The sequence below is a fragment of the Cotesia typhae genome, unplaced genomic scaffold (genome assembly GCF_013202065.1).
Source record: "Cotesia typhae breed Kobodo isofemale line unplaced genomic scaffold, CoteBio_Ctyphae contig_27, whole genome shotgun sequence".
Taxonomy (NCBI): Eukaryota; Metazoa; Arthropoda; class Insecta; order Hymenoptera; family Braconidae; genus Cotesia; species Cotesia typhae.
Genome location: NW_027423733.1, coordinates 3,763,537 through 3,788,019, shown reverse-complemented (window position 1 = coordinate 3,788,019; position 24,483 = coordinate 3,763,537). Strand labels below are relative to the sequence as shown.

General features: G+C 30.8%; 4 protein-coding genes across 6 annotated transcripts; 2 read left to right on the top strand and 2 right to left on the bottom strand.

The window, feature by feature from the left end:
- Window positions 1-1,464: 1,464 nt before the first annotated feature.
- On the bottom strand, window positions 1,465-2,990 carry LOC141525706 (uncharacterized). The gene is made up of 2 exons (XM_074240270.1): window positions 2,480-2,990; window positions 1,465-2,397 (listed from the first exon to the last, which is right to left on the bottom strand). Exons 1-2 carry the CDS (start codon window positions 2,657-2,659, stop codon window positions 1,465-1,467), a joined length of 1,113 nt encoding a protein of 370 aa, XP_074096371.1. The 5' UTR covers window positions 2,660-2,990.
- A 423-nt stretch (window positions 2,991-3,413) lies between these two features.
- LOC141525752 (thyrotropin-releasing hormone-degrading ectoenzyme-like) lies at window positions 3,414-16,307 on the bottom strand. 2 transcript variants are annotated; one of them, XM_074240367.1, is made up of 11 exons: window positions 16,208-16,307; window positions 15,888-16,100; window positions 15,346-15,795; window positions 13,554-13,982; window positions 13,303-13,459; window positions 13,037-13,220; window positions 6,122-6,405; window positions 5,320-5,522; window positions 4,093-4,293; window positions 3,850-3,996; window positions 3,414-3,755 (listed from the first exon to the last, which is right to left on the bottom strand). In XM_074240367.1, exons 2-11 carry the CDS (start codon window positions 16,097-16,099, stop codon window positions 3,512-3,514), a joined length of 2,511 nt encoding a protein of 836 aa, XP_074096468.1. In that variant the 5' UTR covers window position 16,100; window positions 16,208-16,307; the 3' UTR covers window positions 3,414-3,511. The 2 variants fall into 2 exon arrangements, with proteins under 2 accessions (XP_074096468.1, XP_074096467.1); XM_074240366.1 differs by lacking the exon at window positions 16,208-16,307 and having other exon boundaries at window positions 15,888-16,111.
- An 802-nt stretch (window positions 16,308-17,109) lies between these two features.
- LOC141525754 (uncharacterized) lies at window positions 17,110-18,684 on the top strand. Its single transcript, XM_074240371.1, has one exon. The coding sequence runs from the start codon at window positions 17,110-17,112 to the stop codon at window positions 18,682-18,684; it is 1,575 nt and encodes a 524-aa protein (XP_074096472.1).
- A 64-nt stretch (window positions 18,685-18,748) lies between these two features.
- Window positions 18,749-22,670, top strand: LOC141525755 (uncharacterized). 2 transcript variants are annotated; one of them, XM_074240373.1, is made up of 6 exons: window positions 18,749-20,012; window positions 20,559-20,826; window positions 21,025-21,267; window positions 21,362-21,439; window positions 21,841-22,281; window positions 22,350-22,670. In XM_074240373.1, exons 2-6 carry the CDS (start codon window positions 20,559-20,561, stop codon window positions 22,520-22,522), a joined length of 1,203 nt encoding a protein of 400 aa, XP_074096474.1. In that variant the 5' UTR covers window positions 18,749-20,012; the 3' UTR covers window positions 22,523-22,670. The 2 variants fall into 2 exon arrangements, with proteins under 2 accessions (XP_074096474.1, XP_074096473.1); XM_074240372.1 differs by having other exon boundaries at window positions 18,759-20,012; window positions 21,359-21,439.
- Window positions 22,671-24,483: the final 1,813 nt, after the last annotated feature.

The following is a 24,483-nucleotide window of genomic DNA, read 5'->3' as shown; positions in this document are numbered from 1 at the left end:
AAGATTCATTTCTTGAGCCAAGAAAATTTCTTCTTGCTCCAAAATAACTTTTGTTTTCATTAAAATTTCCTTGGCGCAAGAAATTTGTTTTTTGTGTGTAGGTTATTACATCAAGAATTATTTGTCATAAATTGACAAATCACTAATCATATCTTTTTTAACTTCTCGATAAGGAAATGGAAGATTTTCAAAAATCGGGAAGTTATTGGTTTTACCCCGTTTTGTAATAATCGGGTTTCCATCAGATCTCGACGTTTGAAGGTCACAAGAAGTTTCCCTGATTATCCCCGCGAGGGTGTCACTATGTCTGTATGTATGATATTGATTCAAAATTTTTCTATTTCTCAACAAAGTAAAAAATTTCCTTTCGAAATAGTTAAAAAAACTCTTGCATGAAGGATAAAAAAATTTTTTTATCATACCTGGATCGAAAGTTCGTATTTCGGTTCTATTTTTAGAGAGGAAAGTGCCACATTGCCTCCTGACTAAATAAATAAATAAATTAGTGCGCATGCTTCAAATTTTTGGCAAATGCCTAAATTCACGTTTCTTTTAAATATCAAAATATACGTTATAATGCAGATTAACCTCGAAATGATTTATTTTGCGATAAAATTAATAGTGTAAAGAAGAATTTGATACATTAATTTTTAGCTTTCTTATTGATATGTATATATGAAAATGCATGTGGGTACTCAAATAAAAGCTCTTGATGAGTGTAACATCGGGATGAGTTTATATCTTAAAAAATGTCAATAGTTAAGAAAATACAGTGCAATTTAACAAAAGTCATTATTTAATAAAGCAAAATTTTATTTATTTATATTTCATATAGAATACAAAAATACAAAAATTCATGCTAAAAATACAAAAATAGAAGCATATGAATACTGATAATTATTAATCTGATTTTAGAATTTAATTATATTAATTAATGTTATATCGAGCTTCAAACCTTGTTGAGCCCGGGTAAAAAACTTTATATATAACTATATATAATTATATAAGGCCAATTTCCATATATAATTATATATAACATTATATATAATTATATATAAAGTTTTTACCCGGGAGATCAGAATTTATTTTTGTTTATCTGTATTTTTTTCTTTCAACATACAAACTCATTTTGATTGTTCAAATTAATCAACAAATTAATATTTAAGACAATATTTAATTAAAATTAATTCATAAATAACATTAATGATAAATCCCTGAATAAAAAAATATTTCGACAAAGAAAAAGTATTGGATTGACTAAAAACCAATAATTTTCAATATTTTTTTCTTTGTCTCAATACTTTTGCTTAATCAGAGATAGTTAACGATAAACAAACTTAGATAGTTATAAAAATTAAAGATTATTCAATTGTCGCAGTTGCATTGATTCTTATGAATCGTCAAGTGTCCAATTGTACAATTTTCGAATTTCACGAATGAAGAATTTACTGTCATGGAATCGACTTAATCATTTTTTAATTTTTTTGCCACAGATGTTTTTGAGTCGGCCTGAAATTTTTTAAGTTTTTTTAAGCGTTCAGCACAAGCTGTTTCGCGAATTTCATTCAACTTTCTTCTCCGTGTTGAATCCACTCTTAGAACTGATTTATTCTCAGATGTATTAGTAGTTTCTGTAGATTTTGGAACAGGATCATCAGTTTCAGTAATCGCAAATGGGCTTAAATTTTCATTGCTATCAAAATCATCATCCAATTTAGCTTCAAAAAAAAGATCATCATCGGAATCAGGCTCTAAGAAATGTTCTTCGGGCATACCATCAACATTCAAGTTTGTTTCTGGGTTTTTTTGATTGGCAGTGGAGGTAGATGGAGCTTCGTTGGTGATAGTAGCCGATGAAACTTGACAATTAGAAGTGGAATCAGATGAAATTTCTTGGTGAGAAGAAATTATTTGCTGGTAGATTTGTCGTCGGTTTGCTAAAGAATTTTCAATATTACCTTCTGCTACCGTACTTGATCGCCATCCACCCAACTGCTTTACTGCTGTTAAATTAGCACCAGAATTTGCCAGTAACGTTGCCGCTGTGCGCCGAAAACAATGACCGGTGTAGGCTTCCGGATGTTCAAGCTCCAAATACTCAGCAACTTTCCTCGGCACTTCGCTAATTTTATTTTTCCCGATAATTTGGCGCTTACCTTTTCCCGAATGATAAGCAAAGAAAAAACGTCTACTGTCAAAATCATCTGGCCGCAAAGAAATATATTTCTTTACATGATTGTAGTACTCTTTTCCGACAACAAAATTACGAGGGTAGCAATTTTTGTTGTCGTTGATTGTGACAATCATTTGATTTCCAGTGTCTTCAACATCCTGAATACTCAGATTACATATTTCACTGGTTCTGAGTGCGCCAAAGACTCCAAATGTCAAGATGACCTGTAAATAATAATTGTAAATATTAATTAAAAAAATTGTATATATTTTATATATTGTAGTTAATTGTATATATTTTACTTACTTTATTCGCTAGATTATTCAAATCATCAGACTCATTAAGAAATTTGTTCACTTGACTTAATGTCAGAACACGAGCCTTTTTAGAGTGGTAACCTTTGGCACAATTTTGAATGAAAACTTTTAAATTATGATAGTTATTGATATCAATCCCATTTCTCAGATTTAAAGTAGTTCTCAGCATGGACCATCAGCTCCACAACGTTGGCGGCTTCAGAGTCTTCGATAGTTCGTGAAAATAAACTAACAACACGTTTTCATTGAAAGAACTGGTTTTCTTTTTTCTTTGCCACAATAAAAATTCTTGATAACACAAGTTATACCGAGCTTTTGATTTTTCGGGCAACAAATTATTGCTAATTTGTTTTGCCGCTTCATCCAAATTTTTTATTATTTCTTCTTCACTTAATTCAGCTTCCGATTCATCAGAACTCATTTTATTTGAATAATTTATTAAATTTCATGAATTTATATTCTGATTCTAATTGCAAACGTAAGTTTATATTATCGCGATAGGCTAATATGTTTGCTAATTTTTATAAATAAATAAATAAACGACTTAATGCTTAGTTACGTAGTCAAGAAAACTGAACATCAAATTTAAGAAATCGAAGCATGCGCACTAATGATAACTAACCTGATTCAAAATCTAACTTTATTATTTGGATTTTAATCGAACTTTCGATCCTGGTCTGATAAAAAATCGTATACACACCACGGGAGGATAGTAGGACATCTCAACCCGCGCTTTTGTCACCCTCGCCTTCGGCTCGGGTGACAATACCGCGCGGGTTGGAATGTCCTACTTTCCTCCCTAGGTGCGTAATATACTATTGTAATCTATTTCAAGACAATTAATAAAAATCAAATCTTTTTTTGTAAACACAAATTAGTAAAGAAATTAAAATTAGTGTACTTGGATTTAAATTAAGAAGATTTTAATAAGGAAGAAATTTTTAATCCGTCAGTCTGATTACGTCTTCCAAGAATTTTATTTTATTATCTTTAAATGATAAGTCACTAAAATATAAATTCATCAATTCATAGTTTTATTTTTAGCTATATTATCGAGATAAGATTCGATGTACGGACGAATTTTCGATGCCAATCGTGAATTAGATACTATTATTTTTTTAATGTTATCTGGAAGTAAAAACGGCACTGCTTCATCATCACCTAAATTCGTAGGGGACTTTGGTAATATTCTATCGTAATTTTCACTGTAAATATCTTCGGCAATAGTCGAAGCGTATTTACGAAAATCAGGCCACACTTGCATCCTAATAAACAAAATAATATTATACAATACGTAAATAAATAAATTTAAATGGATATAAACTGTATACTTAATAACTTTGTATCGCAATTGTTTACCTATCAATAAGCTTCGCATGATTCTTAGTGATGAAATGTAAAACCAGTTGTGCATGTTCTTCATTTATTCGTGCAGCTGTTAATAGAATGGGAAATACCATTTCCGACGGAAAAAATTTTTCATGATCTAACATGTATGCTATGTAACTGAAAACAAATAAAATTATCAGTGTTTGTGTAAATATTGTATCTTTATCTAAATAATACAAATTGTACAGAACAAAACAATATTTGTTTTTTTACTTTTCGAGTATATTAATGTTTTCTGAGCAAGCAAGACCACGTGCCATAACAAGTTTTGTTGAATAAAATGTGTTTGTTGCATTCATTATTTGAAACACTCGGTACCAAACATTTGGAGGTGCATGTCTTAAACCTTGGCAAAAAACGATCTCTCTTATATCTGCGTCAACCATACATTCTTTCCAAATTTTTGGACACGTGCTAAAGTTAAAAAATCAAATACTAGATTTACCTGTTATTGTATAAAAAAGAGGTGAGCCAGAAGGGTACACAATAAGGTGGCGCTGGTGCCGCGATACCACAATCAGAGACAAAATAACCGCGGAAAAAATAACCGTGGACAGAATAACCATTTGAATAAGTACCTTAATGGCACAAAAATCAAACGACAAAATATTAAAAAATACATATTGTTAGTTATTTTTCAGGAGGTCCGAAAAAATATCCTCCTAAAAATTGGACTTAAAAAACATTTCCGTTTAGATCTATGAAACAGGGCACAGCGAAATAACAAGTATATCTATTATCGAGTAAAAAGACAGAAAAATCATGATATTTTGTTATCTAGTTGTTTTGACCGAGGATATTTTGTCGTTTGGTTATTTTAACACGGTTGATTTGTTACAGCGCCGGTAGCGCTAAAATATCGACTATTTTTCTCGAGTAGTTTTGGGCAGTAATAATATTCTCGTTAGTAGTATTACGGTTAATTAATAAATTTTTTGGAAATTTAGGAATAATTTTTCTCTAACTATCGGAATTGACTTATCCAGTATTAACTATCATCATCAGTATTTCGGTCGTTATAAGAGTAACAAAATTAAATTGAGGTGTTAAATTATTTGCTTTCTTGTTAGTAATTCGTTGCTGTGGTTAGAATTTTGTTCATTGATTAGATTCCGAGCAATCATTAATAATTTTGGGCAATGCTGGATTGTGTCAATGCTAACTTTACGAATAGTATTTCTATCGAATTTGAAAATAACGTTTTGTTGAATACTTTGCAACTAGCTAGTATATGAGTTAACTTAGTCGATAAAAGAAATCTATATTTTTAATTACATTTGATGGTCAAGTTCATCATGTTGCTTTTTTGGGACATCATGCACGCGCAGCTCACAAATTTTACTCTCATCCAAACGCTTATCAAAACGATAACTTTCTTCGTGTACCCTTCACATCGAAATCTTTCCAATTAATTCTATCGAAAGTAAAAATAGTACAAACCTAGGAGTGCAATGATTTTTATTAAAAATGTATAGGTAGCATTGAAGCTTCGCAGAAGTCTCACCTAAACATTTTATATGCCCAAAATTACAAGCTATATTCATAATGTTCTTTCGATGCAAGCGTATGAAGTACTGTTCTTTTGGTTTAGGAGTTAGTGTCAATTTATTGTATACATTATTCACTAACCTGTGGATGACTTGCTAAAAATAAAAATAAAAAATAAAACATAATTTTTATATTAACGAAAAACTATTAATTTATAGAAAAATAATGTTTCTATTATTTTCACAGAATCGTCTCAGTGAGTAATTTCTTTAATGCGATCACCGATCGCATTAACTCGTAAAAAAATTAATTATATCAATTTTAAAGATGCCTGGGGCGCAACAATTCACGTAGGCTATTGATAAATTTGTCAATATTCTATATAAAAAAAAAAAAAAAAAAAAAAAAAAACCTTTTAGATGACGTCGTATTTTTTGAACAATGATAAAAACAGTATTATGTGGTTAAAAAATGACAATAAAAGCTTTTATGATACTAAGTGTTTTAAGGCCGTAATTGACGTTTTTATAAATTTTTCTTGAAAGAAGCAATTTTATACCCTAAGTTAACAAAGAATCCAGTTTATATGTTGATGATATAAAAATGAAAATTTTTCAAGAAACGTATTATCAGATTAATAAAAAAAATGCAATACTACCGAAAAAAATTTTGTAGTTACTGGAACTGGAGATAGCTACTAATATCAAAATATGATCTTATATATGTATCTCATATATCTCTAATAAATACGTACGTCAAAATGTCGTTTATGTCTTGCAACATAAGTAGAACCCAACAATTTTCTTAGTTTCATCAGCACTTTTGCACCCGCCAGCCAAGGAAAATAATCATCTTCAAATTCTAAATAATGAATAAGACTGAATAGAAAATCAGTGTGAACATATCCAGCAAGACATAATTCAAAAACGTCGTCTATAATTCTCATTCTTTGCATTTCACCAATCGCTTTTGTATTTGTTTTTAAAATGTGAATGATGTCAGACCACCACGATTCGGGATAATTCACTCGGTAAGCAGCTATTATGAACAATTTATAATTATTAGCTTAATGTAATAACAATGGATGATTAGCGATATTTATGATGAAATGAAAAATATCTAATTAAATCAAGAATTTTTCACATTGATCATTGTCCAAGCATATATTTTTTCAATAGAGATCAAAAATTGAAACTGTTACTATCAACCAAAATAAAATTGAACATATATGAATCAGAAAAACCATACCATAGATACATTTAATTTTTTCAAGAAAAATAAATGTTCTTGTATTCATTTATTAAAAAATATATTATTCCGATCAAGATATCTAAGAATAACATTTAATATTCTCAGTATTGAATATGGATAATTACAGCATGATTCGAAAGTTAACACGATTTTTTATTTTGAAAACCAAATGTTCTAATTAGAGCTTAATCAGTCAAATAAATACCAGTAAACACATTTTATTAATACTTATATGGCTTGATGAATTCATTTACGGCTCATAGATAATTTATCGATCAAAGGTAGTATTGAAAATTTTCGACTGAAAGCGCACGATCGTGATGTCGTCTCCTTACAATTGAATTTAAAGGGTTAAGATATAAATTAAAAATTATTTTTCAACTCTCCTGAGGAGCTTGTTAGATATAGATTTTAGTTTAATCAACCACTAAACAAACTTTTTTTATGACAGTTTTTTAATACACGTTTATAGAAAATATTGAAAAACTGATAATGAACTATTCGTGTATTTCTTTGAATCATTAGTTCCGGTTATATATGATCTGATCATATTTGGCTATGTCATGAAATTTTTTTACGAGTAAGGGAGAAGGGGGTCAATTAAACCATGGGGCAATTGAACTATTTGAATTAAATAATCGAAAAAATTGAAAAAACGCTTCATGATCTTAGAATTAGATTCTAATATGTTAAACTCGGATATGATCAAAATTTGAAATCGTTGCGATTAATAAATTTCGAAAAATTGAGATTTTTTTATTTTTAGGCATGTAAACTTATTTTTCGGCTGGTGATAAATTGTTTAATATTTCAATTTTTGAATTAATTGATAAAGTTTGAATTGTAGTCGTTGTACAGTCGAGTCTCGTTATGAGTCCGTCTACTAGGATTTTCGCGGAAGATCTTCCCCCTCCATAAGGTGAAAAAAAAATTCATTTTAAAGTCTCGATATGAGACCGCCTCGCTATTAAAATAAATTCAGTGTTAATTTATTATAAAAATGCTATTTATTTTTTAGTTTAGGTACAAAAATAACAACTTTTATAATCATCAGTAGTCAGTAATATTAAAATAATAGTAATAGTGATGATGACAAGTAATACAATAATAAATTAGTGTTCATTATACAGTATGTCAAATGTATTACTAATGAAGGAAAAAGTATTCGAAGTTGGAGGAGTATTAGAAGTTGAAGGTTTAAGACTAGGTTCAGGTTCTGTAGGTAAATGTAAGGATTCGTCTCTTGTGTTTCTTAATTGCGTAACAATATCTTGCGTTGTCAGACATTCACTTTGTCTGAGCCAAAAATATTTCGAGATTATTTTGTAGAGAATATGTTTTTCTATATCTACCAGCAAAAAGTTAAGCCTAATAGAAAAAAGTGTAAAAATATAAAAATTATATTTTTTAAAAATTTCAAGTATTTGACCGGAATTCTTTTAAGTCAACTATTTTTTTTTATCTACTGTTGTCTACCACACAAGTATTAAAATCCGCTTCTAAAACTTTGCTCCTCTTTCGTCTAGCCTAAATCTGTACGCGGAGACTTTTGCTAAAAATTATCTGAAATTTCATGAAACATTTGTAAATATTTCACATTATCCTGTACTTGTGATTTTTATTCTATAGTTTTGTCGTTGATGTCAGATTGTATTGTTCAAGCCCACGTGTTTTGATGCCAACCTCACTTTTATTTTGACATTTTATGCTTAAAATATAGTATAGTACTTAAGCGCTTGAACTTGCTCGCGATCGTCATTTCGCTTGTGATTATTAATTTGAATTTGCTCTATTTTTAAGTTTAATTATTGGCCCCAACTTCCAGGCCCTGATTATCAGTTGCCACGATTCATCTATCCAAAATATTGCATCCTTAATGTTGATATCTTTTACAAATTGAACTAATGATATCTCTTTTTCTTGAGCTTCAACAATTTTTTTAATTAAATTCAATTTGTATTGTCTCTTCAAAGTTTCCAAAATCCCTTGGTCTAAGGGTTGGATAATCGACGTCACATTTGCGGGCAAGAAAGTTACTACTATGTCACCATCTTTAAGATAAATGTGCGCTTTACAATTATCAACAATCAATATTGCTCTAGGAGGAAAACACATTTTTGCCAAAAAAGTGCGTACATTAGGAACAAAAATTTCTTTGAACCATTCAGTAAAAATTTTAACATCCATCCACGCATTTTTTTGAGACTTGTAAGTAACAGGCAATTTCGCCATCGATAAATCTTTTAAACAACGGGGCTTAGCTGACTTACCAATGACTAACAATGGTAATTTGAATGATCCATCAGCGTTGCAACAAGCAGCAACTGTAACACGTTCCTTATTAGATTTGAAACCAGCAGCTTGACTCTCGTGCTTGGAAGCTAAAGTCATTAAAGGTAACATTTTATACAACAAGCTAGTTTCATCAAAATTAGAAATTTGAGCTCTACTAAGAGTTTTATTTGTAACAGTAGTTTTCAGTTTCTTAACGTAATCATTCCCAGCTTCAAAATCTGCAGACCTTTTTTCCCCCGTAACTTTCAATGACCTGATATCTTTTCGATGCTTCCACTTATCCAGCCAACCATCGCTAGCTTTAAAAGATTTATCACCTCCTAATTCATCATTAATTTCAATAGCTTTTCGTTTTAAAATAGTACCAGAAATTGGTATTCCACTCGACTGTATTACAATAAACAAATTTGAGTATTATAAAGTACAGTCGAGTCTCGTTATGAACCCGCATACAGGGGTGTAGGGGAATATAATTCTAAGAATTCGTGTACCCCCACTCTTTCAGCATAGGGAACGGTCGTAAGTTGAACTTGCCCTACCTTTTAAACGTGTGAGTGTGTACGTGATTTTTTCCAGTATCTCGTTATGAGTCCGTTTGACTAAAGTGGTTATTTATTAATGATATAGCCTAGTGTTTACAAAAAAAGTAACCTAAAAATTATTTACTTCTCCTACGCAAATAAACATTTTTGATACATAAAAAATTAATCGGTAAGTACTTTTACAATTAAAATTTTTAATTCATGTGAATGTACAAGTTTAACTATTAAGTTTATTTTACCTTATTTTATTTGTTACTTTAAAAAGTTATTGTTAGAAATTTATAAATTAAATTTTTTTCATCATCCAATTTTCACTGGATACAAGTAATTGAAATTAGCTTTACTAATGATAAATAAAACATGATATAAAAATATATATTAATTGCTAACTGTCGATAAAATTGAATAAACAAATTAATGAGTGTTAGTTTTATCTATATAACCTTAAATTTGTGATACTCATGTCATGGATATTAATTAATTATTTGTTTATTTTTATTTTCAAGGTCATGGATGATCCACCAATTTTATCCTTATTACAAAAAAGAAAATTCTCAAAAGACTCATCTGTTGATGCCACTGAGTCTACAATGTCTACACTGGCGTTTGATAGTCGAAGTTTACCTTCGCAAGATCATATTATTAAAAGACATCAACCAAGTTTTACATTTAAAGAAAAGTTAGCTATTTTGAAAAGATTGGACAATGAACCTGTTAATATTGTTTCAAAAGAAGTTAACATTAATGAGCGGACATTAAGACGGTGGAAAAATCAACGAAATGAGATTGAAATTATGAGCAAAAAAGAGAATATTTCCGATCATAAGAAAAATAGATCACCTGCTAATGAAGAATTGGAGGATGCTTTATATATTTGGTTTCTGCAAGCTCGCACTAGTGGAATACCAATTTCTGGTACTATTTTAAAACGAAAAGCTATTGAAATTAATGATGAATTAGGAGGTGATAAATCTTTTAAAGCTAGCGATGGTTAGCTGGATAAGTGGAAGCATCGAAAAGATATCAGGTCATTGAAAGTTACGGGGGAAAAAAGGTCTGCAGATTTTGAAGCTGGGAATGATTACGTTAAGAAACTGAAAACTACTGTTACAAATAAAACTCTTAGTAGAGCTCAAATTTTTAATTTTGATGAAACTAGCTTGTTGTATAAAATGTTACCTTTAATGACTTTAGCTTCCAAGCACGAGAGTCAAGCTGCTGGTTTCAAATCTAATAAGGAACGTGTTACAGTTGCTGCTTGTTGCAACGCTGATGGATCATTCAAATTACCATTGTTATTCATTGGTAAGTCAGCTAAGCCCCGTTGTTTAAAAGATTTATCGATGGCGAAATTGCCTGTTACTTACAAGTCTCAAAAAAATGCGTGGATGGATGTTAAAATTTTTACTGAATGGTTCAAAGAAATTTTTGTTCCTAATGTACGCACTTTTTTGGCAAAAATGTGTTTTCCTCCTAGAGCAATATTGATTGTTGATAATTGTAAAGCGCACACTTATCTTAAAGATGGTGACATAGAAGTAACTTTCTTGCCCGCAAATGTGACGTCGATTATCCAACCCTTAGACCAAGGAATTTTGGAAACTTTGAAGAGATCATACAAATTGAATTTAATTAAAAAAATTGTTGAAGCTCAAGAAAAAGAGATATTATAATATAATATCATTAGTTCAATTTGTAAAAGATATCAACATTAAGGACGCAATATTTTGGATAGATGAATCGTGGCAACTGATAACAAAAAACACAATTTATAGATGTTGGAATAAAATTTGGTACGCGGAGAAGAAAAGTGTGGCAGTACAGACAGATGATGAACCGTTGGCTCTGACTTTATTAAATTCTGTCGAGACGGACAAAGACGAGGTTTCCATGGAACAACTTCTTTTGGAATTGAGAAGAGTACGAGGATTTAACAGTATTGAAAAAGATTTTGTTTCTGATTGGGTTCATGATGACGACGATCTCGGTAATATGTAACAAATAGTTTATTTTTTTTTTTTTTTTGTAAAGAAGAAATATTAATTTCCTGTTACGTACGAGTTTTAATCTAAGCTATATATTCCTATTAATTTTATCCCCGTGGATTGGAGTCATCATATAAATATTTTTACATCATATGAACCGTTTATATTAACAGAAACAAAGGTTTACTTGAGCCAATAAAATTTTTACAAGGACCTAAGTTATTTCGGAGCAAAAAAAATTTTTTGTACGACAAGAAAATTATCTTGGCTAACAAAAATTGTACTTAGACCGAAAAAATTTTCGTTTTTCTAAATATTTTCTTTAATCAAGAAAATTGGTTCTCTAACCAAGAATTTTTTTCTGTGAATATTTAACTAGAAGTATTTCTGTTTTTCAGTAAGTGAATGTCTGACAACGCAAGATATTATCACGCAATTAAGAAACACAAGAGACGAATCCTTACATTTACCTACAGAACCTGAACCTAGTCTTAAACCTTCAACTTCTAATACTCCTCCAACTTCGAATACTTTTTCCTTCATTAGTAATACATTTGACATACTGTATAATGAACACTAATTTATTATTGTATTACTTGTCATCATTACTATTACTATTATTTTAATATTACTGACTACCGATGATTATAAAAGTTGTTATTTTTGTACCTAAACTAAAAAATAAATAGCATTTATATAATAAATTAACACTGAATTTATTTTAATAGCGAGGCGGTCTTATATCGAGACTTTAAAATGAATTTTTTTTTCACCTTATGGAGGGGGAAGATCTTCCGCGAAAGTCCTAGTAGACGGACTCATAACGAGCGGACTCATAACGAGACTCGACTGTATGATAATTTATTTATTTATTATTTACTATTAATTGTTATAAAATTATGTGGGGTCAATTGAACCAGCAGTCCTGGGGACGATTGAACCATACGGAGATGCATGAGACATGCGCGCGCATCTTGACTCTACGTGAAAAAACTCAGGAAAATAACCTAACAATTTGATGAACTGAATTTATAATGAAAACTATTTTTAAATTGATTTTTAATTTATTTAATGTAATATCTGTGTATTAAAACGGTGCAACAGTAATATTAGCAAGTAACAATTAATATATTATGTATTAAAAGTTCGGGTTTGAGTTTTAAATATTATTGGTTCAATTGCCCCCGAGCGGGGGTCAATTGAACCATTTGACGCGTTTGGATAAATTAATCATTTTAAAAAATTCACGTTGTTTATTGACTAATTTATGTATTGATAATGATAGTAGACATAATAAACTACCATTTCAAGAAAAAAAAAAAATTATTACTTAGTTTTAATTCGAATAGTAAAAAATTACTAAACTTTTTTTGGTTCAATAGACCCCTTTCTCTCCTATACTAAAACCCATAGGTCTTATTACTTAACTATACTTTAACCATTCAAGTTGTTTTTCATTGATGGTAAAAACAACCATTTTTTGTTGATGTTATACAAAAACTGTCCTTAAATATTAATTAACACCAAACTCCAGGAATAGCTAACTTTTAATAGACCTTAATACTCATGGATGCATTAAATTTAACGATTATTTACCTGTAGAATGACTGTCAAGTAGACAGCGTTGTATTTCAGTAGCGTTTACCATATGATTATTATTATTTGAATACATCCATATATTGTAGTGAGTGGTATTCATTGGAACGACGTATTTACAACGAATCAATATTGTCCAGTTGTAATGCTTATCTTCTGGTGAATGGATCAAACTGTATCTCTCCTAAAAATTCGAATGTTCTCTACTAAAAATCACCTTCTAAAATAAGTTGACGTTTTTACCAAAAAGTTTTTTAACAAATTACCTGTGTTAATTCGGCAAACGCTTCATTTTCATCTAAGTTAACGTGCAAAATTGGAGTCCCACGATTTTTGTACCAATCTCGCACCAACTTCTTTAATCTTTTGTCAGCTAAGTGCTTAACAAAAGTAGTTGGTGTCGGGCCAAAGTATTTTTCAGTTCTATAATTTAAAAAATAACCCCAATTATTTAGGATATAAATGTTACACAAAATGTTTTGCTTGTAAATGTACAAAATAAAAAACCAGCACCTACCCACGAAATAAGAACTGTTTTACCAAATTGCCAATATCTCTGAAGTCATAGTACTGATGGACCATTGAGAGGATCGTTTCAGTCTGATAAGTGTGATAGTCATCCCTCCGAAAATACATCTTGTCGTGCCAGGTATCAAAAAAGTAATATGGCAATGTTGCTGAAGGTCGCATATCACGTTCAACTCTCGTCCACAAAAGTGTTCTAGCTAACGACATGTCGTGAATGCGAAATGAAGGTTCTAATTCGTCGAATATGAAATTTGCAACGTAATCCGCAACACCGTGATATAACCACATGTGTGACCACAATTTCGGAAAAATCATTATTCCGATTACGTGTTGTGCAGCAGCACGTGTTATGTCTGTTAACATTTCTAATCTATCAGTTGTTGTTGATTCATCTTCATCAAATAAAATGCGTGTGTCCCTTTAATACACAATTAATATTATCGATCTGAAGATAAATATTTGCATGCCTGAAGCGCGAAGCGCTGAAGAATGATTTAGTCTAAAAATGAATACTTTTTGATTTCAACGTTTATTTTGTTTCCAAATTAATTATATACTGATTTTAATGAGTAGTATGATGGCCGAGCGGCCTGTCATTATCCCGTTAGTTCGTTTGCACATCATGTGGTGAGGCAAGGGTTCGAGTCCCGACGGTTGTTCGAATAGTTCCAATACCAACTGTAGGGGGTCGCTCCATTAGCCGAACTGTATTGGCATGGCTTTTCTCTGTGGTTTCCCCATTGCCACTATTCCAACAGCCGATAGATAGGGGTGAGGAATAGGGTAAATGCAGTACAGAAGCACAAGTCGGTCCACAGCCGCATGGAGAATACAGATAAGTGCAAAAAAAAAATTGAAAGTGTAACAAAAGTTGATTATAAGTGGATTATAAGTGAGAAGAATAAGTTGAATGCAATGAAACAAGTGTTAGTTAAAAGGGCGAAAAGCCAGGTATAACGTCAATGAGAGTTATATGATAACAAAGAGGCACTTGTAAATTGAGTGGTATTACAGTGGTAATAGCAAAAATGTGGAGAATATGGGTTACAGTCTTGTAAAAACCAAAATAGGTATACAAATAAAAACGATATAATAATATATACTGATTTTAAACAGGCAAAGAATTGTTACCGAAATAAAAAATTTAGCGAAATTTCCTGTACAGACATGATATTGTAACCCATAAATTCGTGAAAAAACAATCAATTGACTGAACAGAAAATCATGGCTCATTGGTAATTCGTTTAAGTGTAAAGAGAAAATTTCTATTATCATTTTTTCCTAATTTTTACTTATCAAGCAGTCATCCTCAATATATTTCTGTAAACAGGGTTCTTTAGAAAGTCAATGCATGAATGCGCTTCTATTATTGGTAATTAAACTGTTGAAACACTTGAACGAATAAAAATCTTAAGAATAATAGTTATACTTGCAAGAAAATTTGAACAAATATAGAAAAAAATGAATTGTAAAAAAAGTTCATTTTTCAGATTAAATTCATTCAAAAAATTTCGATCTTATTATTTCTGCTTTTGCAACTAATAATAGACTGGTTTTATTCCAATTAACGTTCCAATCAAAATTATCGAAAAATTAAAAATAATACCTATGAGCAATAATTTTGCTGTAACATGAGCGCTTAAGACATATAGATTTGGATTAATCAAGCTATAATTCTTATCACTATCATTATCATTACTCTTCCCTTGAACCAAATTTTATTGATACGCTTTCTACAAATGTTTGACTTAAACCTACAAAAAAAAAAGTAGTATAGTTACCTAAACAAAGAGATACCAGGCGCAACGTAAAAGTCTGCCACACGTGAGCTCGGAAATGGTACTATATTCATTGGGTCAACTGAATAGTATGTGTCGGTGATATTCGTCATCCATCTATTACTATATAGGCTATATCGGACAAGCGGATCCAGAAGTCTCATCACAGTTTTTGGTGGGTACCAAATAGTCATAAAATCTGCTTGAACACTTTGGTAAGCCCATATTGCAAAAAATACATGGTGCGCTTGGATATGAGGTGTCCTCTCAAAAATTGATATCGAGCTGTAGGCATTTATCTGTGTAACTGATCTCAATGATGTTCCAGCCACTAACATATATTGCGTTGGATGAATGATAGTTAAGTCAAATGTTGATGTATATTTGACCTCCATCAAACAAGGAAATAAACGGTGAGCATGGTTTGGTATCAAAATTGTTACAAATAAAATTCTGTAAAGATTGATTATTAATAAGTAGTAGATAATATTTAGTACAGTATCTGATTAATTTAACGTGACCTGAAAAAATTTATAAAATAATACCCATCCATGCTCTTATCTTCAGGATGATTAAACCCGCGATGATCATCAAACTCTCGGGAAAAATAAAGCATGAGTACATATCGCGATTTTGATATCACTGTAAAAAACTCATCCATGCGTATTTCGATAATTGTTGATACGTCCCCACTTGTTATGATATAATCAACGATGTATACTTGCTTTTCAGTCTGATTAGGATAGATACGAAACATTCTATCAAGCATGAGCAAATAATTTTTTTTTTAATTTAAAATTTTCAATTATGAAAAATAAAATTTTTGATAACTATTAGAGATTTTGATATTTAGTTAGATCAGCACCTTATAACGAGAACGTCAAGGTCAAACAATTTGGTCGTCTTATAATGTCTTCATTACAATCATATTGTACAGTAAACTTTCTATAAAGTTTCGGTCTCGGGGGTAGGAAACTATTCAAAGTAGATTTTAAAGGGGCGTGGCTTATTTTTTATATACCAATCAATCTAAAGAATGGTGACTCACTAATACACTGAAATAGCGCCTGGAAAATTTAAATATTCGTTTTATATCGATAACTTTTGAAATTTGTCAGAATTAAACTCAATTGACACATATTTCATATTAATTGTTTAAAGTTTTATTACTTTAATGACATTAAAAATAAAACTAATTATCCTTCGTGTCTCGCACTTCGAGATTACGAAGGTAGTATCACTACTTCTGTGTCTTTGACCACAAGTTCAGAGTTTTAAAAAAAAAAAAATAACACTATCATCGCCTGGTTACCGTGACGCTCTCTTGTAACTATTTACTCATTCATATTTTTTGTGTCAAACAGACGACACGTCAGTGCAATTAGTGTAGTTTTTTCTATATATTAAGATTAAAATTATTTTTGAGTAATGGGTAAGAAGAGGTCCGTAACCCATACAAAGTTGCCGATGGTCAACGATTCTCCGATGATCGGCCAAAGGATGGCTACTAATGCTCGGCCAAGCATCGGCATTTTTTAACGGCCTATGGCTGGCTTATCATCGTTCGCCGTATTACACACACTATAATAATTCGCAATCCTCAGCCGATCCTTGGCCGATGCTATGACGTTTTTTTGACTGCGCATGCGTATTGAAAATTACATCAGCTGTTCGCTAATAAGCAGTTATTGAGGAACCAGAAACTATATGTGAATATTTCTAATGTTAAAATATTTTTTGGATAAATAGGTGAAAATTTTTTTCAACATGTCCGAACGCGTCAAAAAATTTCGTGCTATCAAAAAAATAATTAATAAAAAAAAATTAAAAAGTAGAATTTTATTTCATATGAGAATCGTAAATAACGTGAGTCATGGTGACAGTGATAATAATGTAAATAATAGTGTAAATAATAAAAAAACAGTTGATACTTCTCTGAACAGTGAAAATGATTATTGTATAGTTCATAATAATGATGTTACTGATGGAAATAGTTCATCAAGTGGTATTTTTGTTGAGAACGATGTTGAATATGAAAATGAATTGAAAAGTGAGGTTATGGTGACAGATGAAGTGGAAAAAAATGATGATGACTTTAGTGAAAATGAAAATGTGACTCTGGAGAACGGTGAAAATTCAGACAGACTGCAAGAAAGACTTCGTCAATGGGCTTTGAATAATAGAGCTAACCTTCAATCAAATACCATTTCAGAATTGCTTGTTTTATTGAGGGAAGAAGGTCATCCAACCCTCCCTAAAACGGCACAAACATTATTAAAAACTAAACCTCAACAAGTCGTAGAGTCTATACCATCCTTAAAAGAAACAGACAGTGATTATAAATATCTCGGCGTAGCTGAAGGACTGCAAAAGATGATTTTACCAAAAATATTTCTTGAGGATACTATTGAAGTTCTGATACATATTGACGGAATACAAGTTTATAAAAATTCACAAATGCAATTGTGGCCCATCTCTGTTAAAGTTTGCAATCCCAATTACACAACGCATCCATTTGTTGCTGCAATTTATGGTGGTGATTCTAAACCCGCCAATGTTAAACAATATCTGTCAGATTTTGTAAAAGAGTGTAAGAAATTAATTAAGCATGGAATCACAATTGATAAAAAAAAATATGCTTTCAGAATTGTCGCTATAGTTGCTGATTCGCAAGCTAGATCATTCATTAAATGTTGTAAAGCTGCAGGTACTTTTTATGCATGTGAAAGGTGTACAATTAAGGGAAAATCTGTAGGAAAGAAAAGACATAAAACAAGAATTTATTCAGAAATGGATTGTGAACTTCGTACCCGCGAAAGTTTTAACAATCATACTCAAAAAGAGCATCACAAGGAGGGATTAAAATCCCCTTTACGGAAGCTGCCTGATTTTGATCCTGTGGGTTCAGTTGTTTTAGATTCGATGCATTTATTGTACCAAGGAGTTATGAAGACTATAATGGAATCTTTGATCTTGAGGACGAGTGTTGCGAGATTAAAAATAAAGAAAGTTATCAAACTCCGAAAAATATTTTTAAAACTAACTGGTTCTGTACCTTGTGAATTCCAAAGAAAGAAATTTGATACAAATGACTTAGCAAGATGGAAGGCAACTCAGTTTCGTTTTGTGTTATTGTATTGCGGACGAATAGTGCTGAAAAAAATCTTAAATAAAGAAATGTACCAACACTTTTTACTCCTATTTGTCGGTGTTCGTATTTTACACTCAAAAGAACTCATGATAAATTTTAATAGTTACGCTAGAAATTTGTTACGGAAATTTTTTTATTTATTACCGTCATTCTACGGTGAACAGTCTCAAACATTGATATGCATAATTTAATACATGTACCCGATGATGTATTAAATTTAAATTTATCTCTAAGTGAATCAGCGGCGTTTTGGGGTGAAAATTATATTGGCAAAATGAAAAGACTAATAAAAGCGCCTAACAGACCTCTGACTCAAGTACTTAATAGATTATCTGAGCTGGAAAATGAGACGGTAATTAGAATAGAGAAAAAAAATAATGTTGAAAAGTGTTTGATAGATAGTTCATCTTCTTTTAACTTTGAAGGAATAACGTATTTCAGTGTTTCAAGTGTAATTATTAATCAAAATTATTTATGTGACAAATATCCAAACAATATTATTTTATTAAAAAGTAATCATGTGATTTTAATTGATAAAATATTGACAACAAAAACAAAATTACATAAAAAAAGTGAGATTTACATTCTTGGTCATAAAATGTTGAACACGACTGATTTTTTTAATTACCCCACTGCTTCATCAGACGTTGGAATTTTCATGGGAGAAAAATTTTCAGAATCTTGTGAGATATACTCGACAGACTTAATAAAAAATAAATGTATACTGTTTGATTGTGATGACATGAAATGTGCTGTGTCTTTATTACACGAATGATCAAGTAAAATTACCAAATGGATAGATATAAATGTATAAATAATGTTGTGTAAAATAAACGTAGTTTGTGTGTATAAAAATAAAAATATTTTACAGAAAACAATAAAGTTTAAAATTCGAGTGTCAAGTGTCGACATCTGTATACATGCGGTGTGTATGTCACGATAAATATATTTATGTATTTAAATTAATATTAAAACTATTGTTGTGTATAACCTGTAAACATTTACGTGAACAGTATAAAAAAAGTTTATATACTCATAATTATGTGTGTAATTAAAAGATACTGAGTCTTTCAACTAAAATAAAGTAGCAGTGTACGTATTACAAGTGTGTAGGTAAATAACAACCGCACGAACATAAATATACACGTATCGATAAGCTATAGATGAAACAAAACACTGTATAAAGAGATGTCAGTATGTAGGTGTGTGTGGTGGTAAAACTCTCAGTAAATGTATAGTAGTGTGTGTGTAAATATGTGAAACTAAGCAGCTATTGAGACGTGATATCTCTCGCATTTGTTAAAGCTTTTAAACGCTCAACGTACATTTTCGCGGGTGAACCGACTTACCTCATAATTTTTAACCTAAAATTACACTATTTTTTCAAATAAAAACATACATTTTATTGTTAAAAATTAATTTTTTACCAATATTGTTAACTCAAATTACAGTCTGTGATCTAATTTATATTTTTGATCTTTAGTTCAGTTCAAACAACAAAACAGGTATAATTTACAATGTAAGTATTTTTATGATTTATTATTGATTTCGAATTAATTAATTTAAATATAATTTCCTTTTTTACTGATATTGAAAATTTTATGTGTGAATATTACAGAAATTACCATATTGAAGTCAAGTAGCATTAAATACTTTTTTGGTTAATAAATATTTAGTAAATTTGTAACATAAAAATATTGACATTTCTAATTATTTTAAAAAATTTTAGAATTTAAATTTGTTTCTAATAATTTATATTTTAATTTATTACTTCAAAAATCCTACAAAATTATCTGGTGTATTACTGATTCTTTGTGACATTATACATTTATATATAAATATAAATTGTAAATCTATTCAATATCATCAAAATTATTTTATTTTGTAGAATATTTCAATAATATTTAAATTAAAAAAATTTTTTTTTATTTAATATTGAAATTTTTTTATTATTTTGAGAAAAATATTTTTTATGATAATTAATGATAAAATATCACTCATTATTATCAATTTCTCGTTATTTAATTTACGCTTACTTATTTTATTTCTTTAATTATTTTTTTAGATGGCTGAAGTTACTGTTGATAAGGAACTTGATGATCTAGAGCAAGCTAGTCAATACGCAATTATTTGTTTTTTACCAAAAAAAGACGATGGTTCTTGGGAGATTGATTTGGTTCCGTATTCTTGGCTTGATCATGATGGTGATAAACTCTTATGCGCGTATCCTAATACAAAAAAAGATCTTAAGAAACGGGATGAATACTTAAAAAATTTATCACCACCAAAAGACAGATGGCCACGATGTGAAATTGAAATTATTTCCTGCGCTGGTAAGTAGCAAATTAAGTTTTGTTCTCTTTTTTTAGCCATTGAAGATTGACGATGCATTGATGCGTTAATCAGTATACATTTACAATATTTTATTTCAACTTAAATTTTTGAATTAAACGATTGTTTACTACGTATTATTCTATTATAAATATTTTGAGAAAATCATCATATTTAGAAAATAAATGATATGATTTTAGATACTTTAGAGAAAGGGCAACGTCGTTTAAAACGAGCAGAAATTACCCGTAAGGTTGAGACAGAAACCAGTGATTCCAGTTCTAAAAATCGACAAGATTCCTCTCTCAGCAACGTTATTGTGCTTGAAAATAACGAAATTATTAATGAATTGAGACATGTGGAATCTATGGGTTCCATTGCTTCTCAGAGCACAGATTCACGCTTGAAAAAAAATAAACGTGACAAATCACTTAACGTCAAAGGTATGTTTACTATTATTATTGTTAAACTATTGTATTATTTATCAAAGCTGAATAATTATACCATTTTTTTAATTGATTTTTTTCGTTATAGAAGTTGATTCTACCATTCAGGGCGAGCACGAAAATCAGCAAGGCATGGTAACTAATATCAATTATGATGATATACTGTTTGGTACGTGTTTATGATTTTTAGTTAAAGAACAATAAATTTAATACTTGTTAATTATATTCTTTAAAATATTAATTTCTCGTATCTCTCGGAAAAAAAAAATTTATTTCCATTAATTATTTTTTACTATTCCATCTCTTTACATGAATTAATTTTTATGGACTTAATTAAACTAGATATTTTCTAATTACGATGTGAAAACTACTAATAAATTTTTTATCTGTATTTACATGCATCAAATTTGCTTACTTTATTTCCAAGTATTTTGTTGTAAAAAATATTGATTATTTTACATTGACAAGTCTTGATTTTTCTAGATAATTTTTTTCTTAATAAATTTTATAATTTATATTATTAATTACACATAGTTTTTTTATATATTTTACTATTTACTGTTGTTTTAGATTGTATAAAGGCTTATGTTGATGAAAAATTTCAAGAATTGTATGAAAAATTGGATGCCTTTAAAATAAGCACTGAGTATGTCGTCAAAAATGAAACCAAGAAAGTCAAAACTCAAGTTTTAATGAAAAGTGGTGAAAACGTTCCTAAAATGACCAAAGTAACTGCTATGGAGCCTTTTAAAGATATGTTTCCCATCAACAACAAGGTGCAATTTTTTATTTTCGATAGCGAGCTGGAAAATGATAGCGAAAAAAATAAACTGAAGAACTTATTCAGAGTAATAATGTACGGTGAATCAGATATTGCGATCATCATAAGAAAAACTTTATCTGAGGTAATTACACCTTTAGTGCAATTAGATTATTCTGGCACTGGGAGAAGAGTCCATGGCATTGGCAAAAAAAATTTTAGTGCTACTTACACTTATAATTGTTTAAAAGGTATGATGTATATGTTTAAAATCTTCATTTGAATAAATTTGTTTCAACCAAAATATTTGTAATTTCAGAGGTTGTTGAAGAAAAGTTTGGGGACTCGGATCAGTCTAAGTCACTAAGAGTGAAGCTCGGCAATTTTCTTGCCAATGCAGGAGACAGAAATGGAGGTCGCCGTCAACGAGCTATCAACACTGATAACAATATTAATAATAACAATAACAAGGACAACAATAACAGTCAATAATTAATTATTATATTAAAATTACTTACTTTTGTATTTTTTTTAAACTAAATTACTTCTGCATTTTTTATATTTATTGTTGCGGTGCAATATTCTTTGAAATACTTAAAATAAAAATAATTTAATATTATAAATTAATATATTTATCAAATAAATATAAATGCTTATAAATAAAAATTTTTTTTATTACTAAATTAAAAATAATTAATCATAATAATAATAATAATACGTTCGGCAGAGGTTTGTATGCAATGCTTGGCCGACATTCTAATATTACACTCGGCCGCTGCTTGGATCCTATGCTCGGCCACTGCTTGGATCCTATACTCGGCCGATCACAGGATTCAATATCGGGATGGCGTTACAAGCCGATACTCGCCCAGTCTTGGGCCGACGACATATTCGGATACTTGGCCGATACTTTTAAATCGGCTGCCTGGCTTGGCCCATTAATGGGCCGATCATCATTTTTTGTACGGGAAGCCGAGAACGTTCTAAGGAGAGGACGTCCAAACGTCTACGTAAATTGGAAGAACGAATGGAGGAAATTTTGTCGGGTTTTACTCTAATGAAAGAGGCTATTTTGGCACGAGAAGCCCTAGATACTCCAGTATCGGAGACGCCTGAATTACATACACCGACCAATGGAGGTAATTGTTAAAATATTTTAATTATGATTAAACGTTGGCACAAGATGCAATCGCTTTTCCTTAACGTAGCGTATACGTATTATGCCCGTGAGGCTTGTTATGGTGTTCGGAATAGAATATACATAACAAATATATCTGTTTAAACAAACGTTTTGTTTTACCCGTGAGGTAAAATAGGACTCGTTTGATAATCAGACTTTATCTGAAAGATGAAGTAGAGATTGTATTGCTCTTTTTTATCCGAGAGGTAAGATAAGAGCAATATAAACAAACTAGCCTTGTTTGTTGTTTGTTGACATTAATTAAATAAACAGATAATTAACCTGTGATGAGTATTAAATCGTCTGTTTAATTTAGCTGGAAATGAGGAGAAGGAACTCGAAGACCAAACTCCTCAGGAAGCTGTAGTTCAGGATTCTCAAACCAATGAAACGATCTCGAAAGAAACAACTGTAGGAGGTGGTGATTCTCTGACAGAACCTGTCAAAGAATCAACAACGTCGGAAGAAGTCGAGACTCCGTGGGAGTTGGATGCAGATGGTTTGCGCATTTTCGGGGAAGAACCTGAACAAAAGGAGCCTGAATTAAGTTTACATTCCAGCGTCGCAAAACGTTGGAAAAAATATTTGTCGGATGGACTAACAAAAGAGATAAAAGAATCCTTGTTTAAAAAATACCCTAGGAAGGGTAAATTATCATTCGAACCACCGATCTTAAATGATGAAGTGTCGGTAAATTTGAAAGAGTCGGCTCTTAAGAGGGACACGTATTTTGGCGCAACACAAAAGCTGGCGGGATCTGCTTTATCTGCTTTGGCTCCAGTGATCCAGTCGCTAGCTCCTCTGCGGGAACCGGAACATGTAAAAAATTTGAAGCAAGTCTGGGACGCTGCAAAGATGTTAATTGAGATCCACAGATCTCAAACAGTTGCGCGTAAAGCGTGTATCCTGCCTACTTTATTTAAACAATGGGCTACGGCACTGGAAAAAAGAGAAACAGATAACTATTTGTTTGGGGAAAAGTTGGTAGATAAAGTTAAAGAAATCAAGGCTATTGGTAAAGTAGGCGAGGAGATGAAATCAGCTCCTACTAAAAAACCGTTTGTTGCTCCAAATTATGTGAATGCGAGGGGCTCGTCGAGTCAAACGAAGTCAGTGGTTCCGACGAGCGGGAAGACAGCACCAGCGAGAAAACCACTGACTTCCAGATTTCCACAGAAACAATCGAGCTATCCAAAGTCAAACCAATATCGCCAACAGAATCAGCGCTCACAGAAACATTAGCCTTGCAGTGTAATGTAAGTACTTATGCGGG

What these genes read in the sequence shown, in the direction of transcription:
- LOC141525706 (XM_074240270.1), bottom strand. Translation starts at nt 2,659, where the DNA reads ATGCTGAGAACTACTTTAAATCTGAGAAATGGGATTGATATCAATAAC. An exon ending in TGAATAATCTAGCGAATAAA is followed by an intron (nt 2,398 to 2,479) that starts GTAAGTAAAATA and finishes TATTATTTACAG; the next exon opens with GTCATCTTGACATTTGGAGT.
- LOC141525755 (XM_074240372.1), top strand. Translation starts at nt 20,559, where the DNA reads ATGGCTGAAGTTACTGTTGATAAGGAACTTGATGATCTAGAGCAAGCT. An exon ending in TGAAATTATTTCCTGCGCTG is followed by an intron (nt 20,827 to 21,024) that starts GTAAGTAGCAAA and finishes ATATGATTTTAG; the next exon opens with ATACTTTAGAGAAAGGGCAA. An exon ending in CACTTATAATTGTTTAAAAG is followed by an intron (nt 22,282 to 22,349) that starts GTATGATGTATA and finishes TTGTAATTTCAG; the next exon opens with AGGTTGTTGAAGAAAAGTTT.
- LOC141525754 (XM_074240371.1), top strand. Translation starts at nt 17,110, where the DNA reads ATGTCCGAACGCGTCAAAAAATTTCGTGCTATCAAAAAAATAATTAAT.
- LOC141525752 (XM_074240366.1), bottom strand. Translation starts at nt 16,111, where the DNA reads ATGCTTGATAGAATGTTTCGTATCTATCCTAATCAGACTGAAAAGCAA. An exon ending in AAACAGTTCTTATTTCGTGG is followed by an intron (nt 13,460 to 13,553) that starts GTAGGTGCTGGT and finishes TTTAAATTATAG; the next exon opens with AACTGAAAAATACTTTGGCC. An exon ending in GACATAAACGACATTTTGAC is followed by an intron (nt 5,523 to 6,121) that starts GTACGTATTTAT and finishes TTTTATTTTTAG; the next exon opens with CAAGTCATCCACAGGTTAGT.